This window comes from Thalassophryne amazonica, chromosome 7, assembly GCF_902500255.1.
Source record: "Thalassophryne amazonica chromosome 7, fThaAma1.1, whole genome shotgun sequence".
Classification (NCBI taxonomy): Eukaryota; Metazoa; Chordata; class Actinopteri; order Batrachoidiformes; family Batrachoididae; genus Thalassophryne; species Thalassophryne amazonica.
This window is the reverse complement of record NC_047109.1, coordinates 34,717,338-34,730,576: the sequence shown is the minus strand read 5'-3', so window position 1 is coordinate 34,730,576 and position 13,239 is coordinate 34,717,338. Positions and strand designations below refer to the sequence as shown.

Genomic DNA, 13,239 nt, shown 5'->3' with positions numbered 1-13,239 from the left:
GGGAAAAAAACACCCCCCAAAAAGTGACACTGACTACTGAAGCAAGTGAAAAGAAATGTGTCAAAAACATTCAGAGTTTGAGAAGATAATGATACTCACTGAATGACAAGCTCTCTCCTGCAGAAACCCACTGATGACAGCCCAGGTGGTAAAAGAAGATCTCCTCATCATAGCACTTTTCTTCTTGATAGTGAATATGTACATTTCCCCCTGAGACAGAAAGGTAAGAAGACAAAGAGAGAAACATAAAAAAGGCACACCCATTTACACGCATCAAATCTGTTTACATCCTCATCTCACAGGTGACTCTGCTCACCATAGACCACCATGTAGTTTCCAATAACAGTGGCTGAATGAAAGGCCCTTTCTCGTGGGCCAGTTGATGGAAAACGGGAACGGAAGGATGTCCAGAACCGGCGATCCACATGAAAGACGTCAGTGTTGTTCACCCTCACACTAAACCTTGAATAAAACAAAATGGAAATGACAGGAGCGCTTCAGTAAAGTCGATGAAAAAGAAGTAGGTCCGACACTAACATTGAGGTGCATAAATGTTCTTATCCCTGGATACCGTAGTGTGAAGTCCAACACAGCTCATTTCCTCAGCCACAACTAGTATCCATTTACACTGGGGTGGACTGGGACAATACAGATTAAGGGCCCTGTCACACCTTGACGATTTAGCCAGTGTATGCTGACATATGAAAAATACGGCGAATATGCTGGATACATCAAATAAGTTATGCAGCTGTTACACCTTGACGATTTAGCCCCATTTCCAGACAGTGTTCGCATGGCTTTCCTCTAGATGCTCTGGCTTCCTCCCACTTCCAAAGACATACAGGTTAGGTGAAGTGGAATCTTTAAATTGACCGTAGGTGTGTGTGTGCACGAGTATGTATGAGTTTGTCTGTCTATATGTGACCCTGCAATTAAGACTGGTGTCCTGTCCAGGGTGTACCTTGCTTCTCGCCCTATGACTGCTGGGATAGCCTCCAGCATCCCCTTGACCCTTGATTACAGTAAGTGAGTACAGAAAATGAATGAATGAACTGTCTGAAGAGATCATTTTCTTCGCTCTGATGGTTAAAAATGTTTTCGATTCTAATGTCCACAGATAATTACAAATATAAAAACATATCACATCTGGACTATCCTCAAAATCCATTACTATTAAGGCTAGAAGACATTACGCTGACCCATCTAACTACTCGTGTTCTCCTGCTCCTCATCTTAACTGTGTGTCAGTTACCAACCTTTGCTCATGACTGTATACCTGGCAGTGGTAGGCCTGTGACCACCATACACCAGCAGTGTCCTGGAAGGGCTGTGGTACACCAGGGAGTGGCCAGCAGTGGCTGGGGCTTTCCCACCAGTAGCCTCAACTGTTTCCCATAGTCCAGAGCCAAGCAGGCCAAACCGATACAGAGATGAGGAAAACATGTCCTCCTCAGTACGACCTAGGAGGTAAGGAGATGAGAAAAAAGCTGGTATCTTGGACAGTGTTTATCTTTTTAAAGATCAGTGTCATTCCATGCCTAGTCAACAGATGAATGCGACAACCATTCCTGAGTAATTCTGAATAAATATACTTTGAAGGTACTGAGATATAAAGATTCTGAAATGTTAAAATTAAATGGGCCAGTGGCTAACATTGTATGAGCTGACCAAAAAAAAAAAAAAAAAAACACACATTTTTGTAAGCTACAGTAGTATGCAAAAGTTTGGGCACCCCAACAGAAAACAAAATACATCAATATTTAGTCGATCCTCCTTTTGCAGAAATAACAGCCTCCAAATGCTTCCTATTGCTTCCAATGGGAGTCTGGAATCTGGTTGTAGGTATTTTGGACCATTCTGCTTTAAGAACATCTCAGGTTTGAGGACAGCTTGCTTAAAAATCACACCACAGATTTTCAATAATATTTAGGTCTGGGGACTCAGATGGCCATTCCAGACTGTTGTACTTGTTCCTCTACATGAATGCCTTAGTAGATTTTGAGCAGTGTTTTGGGTCATTGTCTTGTTGAAAGAAACAGCCCCGTCGCAACTTCAACTTTGTCACTGATTCATGAACATTGTTCTCAAGAATCTGCTGATACTGACTGGAATCCATGTGACCCTCAACTTTAACGAGATTCCCAGTACCTGCACTAGCCACACAGCATGATGGAACCACCTCCAAATTTTACTGTAGGTAGCAAATGTCACTTCGGGCCTTAACTAGTACTGTGCCTGCAGTCTTCCATTTCCTCACTATGTTCCTCACAGTGGATACTGACAGCTGAAATCTCTGAGATAGCTTTTTGTATCATTCCCCTAGACCATGATGTTGAACAATCTTTGTTTTCAGGTCATTTGAGAGTTGTTTAGAGGATCCCATGTTGCCACTCACTAGAAGAGATGCAAAGAGGAGAAACATTTGCAAATGGCCACCTTAAATACCCTTTCTCATGATTGGATTCATCTGTGTAAGGAGGTCAAGGGTCAATGACCTTAACAAACCAATTTTGTGTTTCAATAATTAGTGCAAAATGTATTCAAATCAATAAAATGACAAGGGTGCCCAAATTTATGCACCTGCCCAATTTTAATTACTGCACACTTTCTGTAAATACTAGAAACTTCATTTCACTTTTCAAACATCAGTGTGTTCATCTGCGATATGATATATTTAACTGAAATTTCTGATTCAGACAACCAATGATTTATAAAGGAAAATCATGAAAATTAGCAGGCGTGCCCAAACATTTGCATAGAACTGTATGTGAAATACAGACAGCCAGACTGGCATTCCTCAGAAACAACTGATACCCACATACATAACCATAACTTTGATGTGAGTGACTGTGAAGGTGCTTGTGTTTGCAGGGCTGTATCCTCTAACAAAATATGTGAAATTGGCTGAAATTAGGCTTCTTGCACTCGTGCATTTTTTACGTGTTTTTGTTGTTTTGCCATGTGCTTCTTTCTTACTCTATAGAGCATATTTCAAGTTCATTGAATACATTGTGTACAATAATTAAACTACATACACAAGTTGCTGGCTTTCTGAGCTGGTACAAAATGACTCAAACTTGTGTAAATTTAAACAGAAATCATCTGGTGCAAATAATGATACGTACCTCCAAAGACATACAGATAGGTGTCCACTACAGCTGCAGCATGATTGGCCAATTTAGGCGCTCCAGGTGAATATGAGAAACCAAGCTGCTGCCAGTCATCATGATGTGGCCGGTACATCCAGACATCATTGGCCAGAGTGCCACTGGCTAGCTCCCCTCCAAAAACAACCATATTGCCCATCCACTCCACTGCTGTATGTGAGTGGCGAGCCGCCTGGCACATAGGATAGAAAAAGACAAAAACTACATAAAAATATGTAAACAATAATAATAATCTTATATATAAAATGCCTCGTGTGTGTCCTTCTGTGTGTATGTGTGTGCGCAGCTCACATATGGCTAAAGAGAAGCGTAGGTGAGACCATATGACCTGGGCAGGACAAAAGAAGCCCGAACACCAACAAGCTCAGCTAAGAGGCTCACCTTGGTTTACGTGTTTATTAGATCTTATTTTTGGGGCTGAGCGGTGGTTCTCATAATCTTTTGCTTTAGTGTGGGCATCAAAATTTACTTCTTCTGTAATCATCCAACCTAACACCATGAATGACAGTATTAGTGTTTGTAGCAGCTTGCTACAAACACTAATACTGTCAGCAGCTAAAATTCCATCCATCCATCTTCTATACCCAATTACTCCAATCAAGGGTCACAGATGACTGGAGCCTATCCCAACAATTATAGGGCGTGAAGGGCTGTACAACTCGGACAGGATGCCAGTCTGTCGCAGTGCTACATAGATGAACAAATACATTCACACATGCACACCAACGGTCAATTTAGAGTCACCAATTCACCTAACATGCATGTTTTTGGAAGTGGGAGGAAACTGTAGCACCCAGAGGAAATCCAGTGCGAACACGGGGAGAATGCGCAAACTCCACACAAACCCAAAATTAGGTCACATTCTAATTTGACACTTTGCAAATACAACGCATGTCTTAGATCATCCCTTTTGGTGATTTAACGACACAACAAGACATATTAATACAGATATTTGTAATAAAATATTCCCAAGTGAGAAAAAAGGCCTTCACAGCAGCTGCAGCCAGCCGAGCCTCTGGGCAGCCATAGTGTCAACACACAAGCAATAAGAGTAACAACAACAAAAAATGTGTTGGCATGCAGGCTGTCCGTCAAAGTGTCCAGAATCCTCATGGATGAGGATAACTGGGCGTGAGTGAATGAAAGAAAAACATGATGACGCTGTAGGAAAAGCCAGTGAATACATATTTAAATTATATCACTGGCTTCGGTCTTACATACATCTTCAACTCCCTTCAGCAAAGTACTGAACAACAGCACATTCAAAGACAATGACAATAACCATTGATTTCCCTTAAAAATGACAGTGCCCACGGCCAGTATTTATAGTCTTTTTCAAATAATTCATTCGCTGACTAATATAATATGGTTGCTGCATTTATTTATTTGTTAACTTTTGTATTATGCATCCTAACAAATGGGCATTTCTGCTGCTAATAATAATAATAATAATAATAATATTATTATATATATATATATAAAAACCACAAGGCCGTCAAAAGAAACCATGCTTTTTAGGGCACAACTGTGGTTGCCTTACCAAAACCCAATTTCTTGTAAATGTAAACTTTAAAGGGCACATTGCATTCCAATCAGCACTGTCTTTTAAAAAATTATATACCAGATTATGAATCACTACTTCCAAGTCTTAACTTGTGTGAGTCCCGATGTAGCTAATAAAAATAAAAATATAACGTAATGCTAAAATACCCTCGGCTGTATGAGCATTGTGTTCTTTATAATTTTCAGCTGTTTAATTAAGATCCTATTGTCTCATTTACAATTTGTATGTTCAATAAAGGCCCTCAATCAATCAAAAACAATATTTACGTTTTAACGGCATCTGCAGGAGGCTTTGAGTGTGCGTGTACACGAGCTTTTGACAAGAGCAGAAATTGTGCAAATCAAGGAATATTTATAGATCACCCATTTTGTGCATTTGTAGGTATTAATGAGACAAATTTAACTCCATAGGAATTTAGCTTTGAGTTAGCGGAAGTTAACGTGCATGCTGGCGTCCACAAAATGTCTTATAAATAACTCCAGAGGTGTTATTAGTAGGGATGAGCGAGTACACCACTATCTGTATCTGTTCAACCATCTAAATTAACTGTATCCATATCTGTGCTCGTACTGGGCGGGGCCTAAACCGGAAGTGGGCGTGGTTTAACCCAGAATGGCTGGGGCTTAAATCAGTACATTATTTTAAGTCTGAAATTGATATGGATTGATCAGACGTTGCTATATTTATAGTTTATTTGAAAACTATTTACAGAACAGCCTCAGAATTGAGATTCAATGTTTTTGATCACAATAGTAAAGGAACTATTTTACAGAACAAGATTTTTATAAACTCAGAACACGAATATTCTTAAGTGTATGAATGAATAACAGAACAGCCTCAGAACTGACATTCAATGTAGTAGGAAATTATGAACTACTACTGCATGAACAAGAGTTGCCATACTCAACACAACTTTTTAAAAAAATTTTATGGTCAAACTGCGATTTTTTTTCCCAATTATTTATTTATTTTTACTACATAATGTTCTTGGCATTTTTTTCGACACAAAGTTAAACAATACTGATTAAGGTGTGTGTGTGTGTGTGTGTCTGTGTGTGCATGTGTGTGTGACTGAGTGACTGTGTGAGAGGGAGAGGTTGTTCAACTGACCAATTTATTTTTATGAACTGCAATGAGAAAGTGTCAGATACTGCATGCGACCATATTCAATAAAAATATGACTATAGGCTACTTTGTGTGTATGTGTGTAAGTGGTCTGTAAGACTTTTTTATTTATTAATGATCTGTGTGAACTTGGTGATTCATGCAAATATCCAGTGATGGCAAACGGGGAAATAATATGTCAGCCTTGTTCACTGTGTTCTTCTCAAAAGCACTGCATTCAGTTGCAAATTTGCAACTGACTTTATATCACCAACAAAATGAAGAGCAAACAAATGGTTAAAAAATAAATGAATGAATGAATAAATAAATAAATAGAAAACCTAGACTGGAGTGGAGGCGCAACTCGACAGGAGCCGTTTCAGCTCTGTCATGTCAAAAGCACGGAGTACAATACGAAACAAGTTCACCAAGTAACTTCAAAGAGGCGAGCTGAAGAAAACTTAAGGAATACTGAGAGAAATGTGAGGCAGCCAAGGTCAGAGAGACATCAGATCCTGTCTGTGTGTGTGTGAGAAGCTGCAGAGAGACGTGTCTGTGTAGGGAAGGGCGGATGCTGCGTGTGACTGGCCAATCAGAGCGTGAAGACAGTCAATTAGCTAATGAGAATTTTCCTTCAGCACGGGAACAGATATTGATGAGTTTTATTCGGATCATGCTCGTGCTCGTCAAAAATGCTTTATCCGTACCAGATACTCCTCTTAAACGAGTAGCCGTCTCAACCGAGTTATTAGGTTCCAAAAACAGCATTTTCAGATTTAGAAGTGTTTATTTCTCACTAACTTTTCTTTTTCTGTTTTTAAAACCAATCTTAAAACCCACTTTTATGTACTGGCTTTTAACCCAGAATGAGATTATCGATCTGTTTTGGTTGTTTTAACTGTTTTTACTTGTTTTAGTTTTCTTTTTTTTGGGGGGGGGGGGCTTGTTTTTATTTGTACTTTGTGGTTTGTTGCCTTTTATGTCCCCTACTGTACAGCACTTTGTTACATCTCTCCATGTAATGTGGAGTTGCGTCAGGAAGGGCATCCATCGTAAAACCTGTGCCAATTCAACATGCAGATCCACCTTGGATTTGCTGTGGCGAACCCAAGTGCAAACAAGAGAGCAGCTGAAGGGACTTACTTACTTTACTTTTACATAATATATGAGAAAGGTGTTATTTAGGCCAAAAACAAAGCAAAGATAGCAGCTAGTGACACCAGGAAGTGATGTCACCACGCTAATGTCCGCGACATGAATCCATTAACATAGGAACAGAATATGAGTTTTTTTAAATTCATGGTTAGATCCATCATGTTTTGAAGACCATTCTCACGCTATGCTGGCCTTCACTTACGGCTGTTTGTACAAAACACCATGAAAAAAAAAAAACAAACAAACAAACAACTCACTTTCCTCCTCAAAATATTATCTTGGGAAAATATGTCCACCTAATAAGCAACACTAGTCATGTGACTATAACCTTGCAAAATGCACATTGTAACTATTTTCACTGTCAAAGTCCACAAAAAACACTGATTTCACAGTGTAAAAAAAATTACACCCACTGGTCCATTCATTTCAGAGGCGTGACCTGAGAGGACGTCACCAAAATTCATATTCCTCACAGCTAGAGGTTTTTGAGCTTTTATGAGAGGCAGGTGAAATCAGTCTAATTTCCCCATGTTTATGACGTAATTTCTCTGTGCATATAGCACCAAAAATAAAATGAAATAAATCAATATTTTCATAATAAGAATAGTCAGCACATTTGACATTTTATTTATTAGTGATACATACTTTGAGGGATGAGGATGCAAAAAGTTGACAGTAAACATGTTATTTAAATGCTTGGAAATGTACTGTATAAGTTGTCTAAGAAGAGAACAAGAGAAGGAGTGCGTGCACATTTACAAACCACTTACAGGTGAATGGCCATAAGATCTGCTCTCCCACTGGTTAGATGTGAAGTTGTATTTGATCAAGTCACCTAGAGCTCTGTTCAGGTCAAACCCTTAGAGGAAAAAGAGGCAATAATTAAGCATTAGCACATTACCTATTTCATCAAAACCACTACCACATATGAGTAGTACTGGAACAACACATTATGTTTGTAATCAAGTGTTTAAAGTAGACCTGCATTGAAATAAATGTGGTCAGATCTCAGAAAGAAATAGCTGATATGTATTTCTAAGGCCCTTATGAATGCAGTAAAGTAAATCTGCAAGCCCAAATTTGTAATTCAGCAGAGAAATCTTCGTTTAAAAAAGACAAATTTGCAGCTAAAATTTGGCCCTCAGCGAAAACTGTTTGTACATCCGGGACATTGCAGTGACGTCCGGCAGAAGATGGCGCGCTGGCGCCTTCAGTCCGATCCCGCATTGAAATTGATTTTATCTGTTAGTAATGTTACTGTTATACACATCCTGGTTTCAGCATCCAAAAGTAAGCTGCAATGAATGTGAGATACAGCTCTGCATGCTCAGATCAGCGGCGACATCGACAGCGGGCGACGTTCTTCCCCAACGCCTCGCTATCTGCCTCCGATGCGCTTACCGAGTCTGCGGGCTCGGTAAATGCCAAAGCGGGCCACTCACACCCCCGTGTCTGCTGTGCAGCTGGCACCACCTCTCTGTCTACTGAATGGAGGGGCAGCCAACTTGGCACAAGTCCAGAGACTACGCTCGCCGTTTTGATGCGGAGCGCGCCTGGTGACACCTGTTGCTCGCAAGGACAGACTTCTTGCGGCAAAATCCGCAGCACCGCACGTCTCGGTAATCGGAGCCGCAGAGCTCCGTGCCCGCTGAGAGAGGTTTATATCTTTTTAAGGAATTGAATTCTTTGCGGGTCCTGCCTCCGTACCCCGCGACAGTAACACGGGAGGCGAAAGACAGCAGATTTTCAATGCGACACCACTCAATCAAACGGGCATATGAAAAAGTCCCCCAAAAATAATTTTCAAGCACAAATAAAAGAAATGCGTACTCACCAAACATGCCGCAAGACAATATGAAGTTTTTAAAAAAAGTAGATCCTTCCGTATAAGACAAGAAAAAGGTGCAGATGCAAACTGATGTAAATCCACAAATTACAGTTGGCGCGCGCAATACATGCTGGGATAGGGTCTTCTCCCTGACGTCTTGGCAGCGTCCCGGATGTGATGACAGTTTTGCAGAGGGCTAAATTTTAGCTGTATATTTGTCATTTTTAAATGAAGATTTCTCCGTTGAATGACAGATCTGGGCTTGCAGATTTACTTTACTACATTCAGAAGGATCTTATGTGTAAATATAAGTCATTTTTTGGTCCAAAGATCTGACTGCATTTATTTCAATGCAGGTCTACTTTAAAATATTTGCAACACGGTATAAGAGTTTAATGAAAGGATATATATATTCAAAATTATTAATTCAACAAGTTTTCTAAGTGAGGCAAGAAAACAGGCTGTGATCAGGTTGAGATCATCTCAGTTACACATTTCCCTCAATAGCAACAACAAAAGGATTTTTAAAAACAGCTTGTAGGTCCTGCCAGAAACCCCACCAACACAATCTCAGCTTAGAACACCTGAAGACAAAGTGGGCACAGGCTTGCCTAAATTAGAAAATGGACTATTGGGAGAAAAGGTATCATGTTTGAAGACTCTTAATTTCTGCTTCAACATTCAGGTAGATTCAGAACTGGGTAAAAACATGAAAGTATGGATCCATCATGCTTTTTGTCACCAGTCCAGGCAACTGGTGTAATATGTCATCTGTGTGATGCCATCGTCTCCACATGGATCAAAAGCTATAACGAATCTTTACATCTTGCTGAATCTAAGCCGTGAAAAATTAAGTAGTGAAGGCAAAAGGGGGAACCTAATGAAATGGGTACGATTTCCTGAGGCAGAAAATTTGCCACGTTTATAATTTTTCAAAGAAAGATGGTTAATTAAAGAATAGTTTCAAACTTACACCTGAAGTATTTTCTAAGTATTTCTAATAAACTCTTTACCAAATCACAGTCACAACTCCAAATGGTTAGACTGTCTAAGGTTTGTTAAATAATAAAATTTAACCATAAAACATCAATGTAATAATTACAGAGACGGATCAGAATTCAAAAGGTCGGCATTAAAATAACATCACTGGAATTTAACTCAGTTATCCTCACCACCAAATAAGTACAAGGCTCCTGTTGAGTTCAGGTACACCCCAGAAGAACCAGTTCTAGGGGGGGTGTAGAGGTCTCCCCCACTCACATGCCACCACTGCCCTGCTCCTCTGTCATCATGGAGATCGAGCTGACAACTTTGTCCCAAGAAGCCTGTGTGGCAGAGACACCGCTCGCCTTTCTGAGGACGTTCAAAGGAGAGTTGGAACAGTATAAACCATAATACACTGACAAACAGTCCTTTTCCTACAGAGAGGCGATGCTTTGGGTGACGTGTTTGCCATCTTCATTAATAACTTCACCTTTCCTACTTTTACCTTGTCACACTGGCCATGCACAGAGCAAGCCTTGGAGCACAGAGGGCTCATACACGATGCACCTCCCCAACCATGATGGCAGTGACACTTTGACGTAGAGGGATCACAGCGGCCATGGCCGCCACAGGCACCAGGACACAAAGAGAAGGTGTAGGTTGCATTGAAACCCAGTCGGTTGTAATTAGCATCACTGAAAAGATGGAGGAGCATCTGGAATAAAGAAGCAAACCAAAGACCAACTAATAAAAGCAAGCATTAGAAAAGAGTAATGCAGATTCTCAGTCATGCAGTCAATTTGCACATTTAGTTCAAACCAACTGGAACTTATTTTTTCTTCACAATTTCACCAGTCATCCAAGTAGCTCCTTCAATCTAAAGTGAAGTGTTTTAAACCCCAGTGATAACTAGATTCAAAAACATAAGAGAAAAAAACACAGTTTATGTTGCTTATTGTTCCTGGGAATATACAGTGGACACAGAAAGTCTACACACCCCTGGGCTTTTACATATTCTAAACTCTTTCTGCTAAATTAAACAAAACATTCAGGCTTATTCATATTAAAATTTCTGACATTACAACCCCTGGCAAAAATTATGGAATCACCGGCCTCGGAGGATGTTCGTTCAGTTGTTTAATTTTGTAGAAAAAAGCAGATCACAGACATCACACAAAACTAAAGTCATTTCAAATGGCAACTTTATGGCTTTAAGAAACACTATAAGAAATCAGGAAAAAAAATTGCGGCAGTCAGTAACGGTTACTTTTTTAGACCAAGCAGAGGGAAAAAAAATATGGAATCACTCAATTCTGAGGAATAAATTATGGAATCACCCTGTAAATTTTCATCCCCAAAACTAACACCTGCATCAAATCAGATCTGCTCGTTAGTCTGCATCTAAAAAGGAGTGATCACACCTTGGAGAGCTGTTGCACCAAGTGGACTGACATGAATCATGGCTCCAACACGAGAGATGTCAACTGAAACAAAGGAGAGGATTATCAAACTCTTAAAAGAGGGTAAATCATTATGGAATCAATTATGGAATCATGAAAACAAAAGAACGCTCCAACACATCACTAGTATTTTGTTGCACCACCTCTGGCTTTTATAACAGCTTGCAGTCTCTGAGGCATGGACTTAATGAGTGACAAACAGTACTCTTCATCAATCTGGCTCCAACTTTCTCTGATTGCTGTTGCCAGATCAGCTTTGCAGGTTGGAGCCTTGTCATGGACCATTTTCTTCAACTTCCACCAAAGATTTTCAATTGGATTAAGATCCGGACTATTTGCAGGCCATGACATTGACCCTATGTGTCTTTTTGCAAGGAATGTTTTCACGGTTTTTGCTCTAAGGCAAGATGCATTATCATCTTGAAAAATGATTTCATCAGCCCCAAACATCCTTTCAATTGATGGGATAAGTGTCCAAAATATCAACGTAAACTTGATGATGATTGATGATGTAATGACAGCCATCTCCCCAGTGCCTTTACCTGACATGCAGCCCCATATCATCAATGACTGTGGAAATTTACATGTTCTCTTCAGGCAGTCATCTTTATAAATCTCATTGGAACGGCACCAAACAAAAGTTCCAGCATCATCACCTTGCCCAACGCAGATTTGAGATTCATCACTGAATATGACTTTCATCCAGTCATCCACAGTCCACGATTGCTTTTCCTTAGCCCATTGTAACCTTGTTTTTTTCTGTTTAGGTGTTAATGATGGCTTTCATTTAGCTTTTCTGTATGTAAATCCCATTTCCTTTAGGCAGTTTCTTACAGTTCAGTCACAGACGTTGACTCCAGTTTCCTCCCATTCGTTCCTCATTTGTTTTGTTGTGCATTTTCGATTTTTGCGACATATTGCTTTGCGTTTTCTGTCTTGACGCTTTGATGTCTTCCTTGGTCTACCAGTATGTTTGCCTTTAACAACCTTCCCATGTTGTTTGTATTTGGTCCAGAGTTTAGACACAGCTGACTGTGAACAACCAACATCTTTTGCAACATTGCATGATGATTTGATGCAGGTGTTAGTTTTGGGGATGAAAATTTACAGGGTGATTCCATAATTTATTCCTCAGAATTGAGTGAGTCCATATTTTTTTCCCTCTGCTTGGTCTAAAAAAGTAACCGTTACTGACTGCCACAATTTTTTTTCCTGATTTCTTATAGCGCTTCTTAAAGCCAGAAAGTTCCCATTTGAAATGACTTTAGTTTTGTGTCATGTCTGTGATCTGCTTTTTTTCTACAAAATTAAACAACTGAATGAACATCCTCCGAGGCCGGTGATTCCATAATTATTGCCAAGGGTCGTATTCCCTTTAAACACACACACACAAAAAGAACTCCAAAACATAGGAGACATTTTATTCATCATGAATAAACTGCTTACCATGCCAGACTTGGCTTCAATGGGTTGTGGTGTTGTGTTGCCACTGAGACTGGCAAGCAGAGGACTCTGGTAAGAGTCGCCATCATACACAAACAAGTAATCATAGGTACACTCAGTGTCCATAAAGGTGAAATTCAAGACAATGCGGTGACTGTTACTGGGAGCTGAAAGACAAGGAAGGATTGGACAATACTGCTGTCACTGGTTTCCAATATTACACAACAAATGCACACACCACTGTTTATACTGCAAACAGTAATTTTATCATTATACCTTTGATGAGCCACTCGCAATTCCCATTGACAGAATAGTTTCCTGGTCCATCTGTAACGTAGCCTGGTGCTCCCCTCAACACCTGCCTGTGGCTCTTGCAGTCCCCTGCCTGGCACCCAGGGGACTCGGCCAGCAGCAGAGCCACCAGCAAGAGGGAGACGCTGAAGGGGGAGGCCATTGCCTAATTGATGGAAAACAAAATTTTCAAGAGGATCGGTTAATTCTCTATCACAGGTGGGCTGAAAGACAAAATGACTG

The 13,239-nt window shown here is 40.1% G+C and overlaps 1 protein-coding gene across 3 annotated transcripts in view; it reads right to left on the bottom strand.

Moving 5' to 3' along the window:
* Positions 1 to 13,239, bottom strand: part of megf8 (multiple EGF-like-domains 8) — a 122,690-nt gene that overhangs the window by 103,186 nt on the left and 6,265 nt on the right. For all 3 annotated transcript variants that reach the window (XM_034173997.1, XM_034173998.1, XM_034173999.1), the window contains exons 2-10: positions 12,982 to 13,162; positions 12,709 to 12,872; positions 10,308 to 10,517; positions 9,991 to 10,171; positions 7,761 to 7,849; positions 3,126 to 3,339; positions 1,277 to 1,460; positions 317 to 462; positions 100 to 210 (exon numbers count right to left, since the gene is read on the bottom strand). In XM_034173997.1, the coding sequence (XP_034029888.1) occupies positions 100 to 210; positions 317 to 462; positions 1,277 to 1,460; positions 3,126 to 3,339; positions 7,761 to 7,849; positions 9,991 to 10,171; positions 10,308 to 10,517; positions 12,709 to 12,872; positions 12,982 to 13,162 (1,480 nt within the window). The remainder of the gene's footprint in view (positions 1 to 99; positions 211 to 316; positions 463 to 1,276; positions 1,461 to 3,125; positions 3,340 to 7,760; positions 7,850 to 9,990; positions 10,172 to 10,307; positions 10,518 to 12,708; positions 12,873 to 12,981; positions 13,163 to 13,239) is intronic.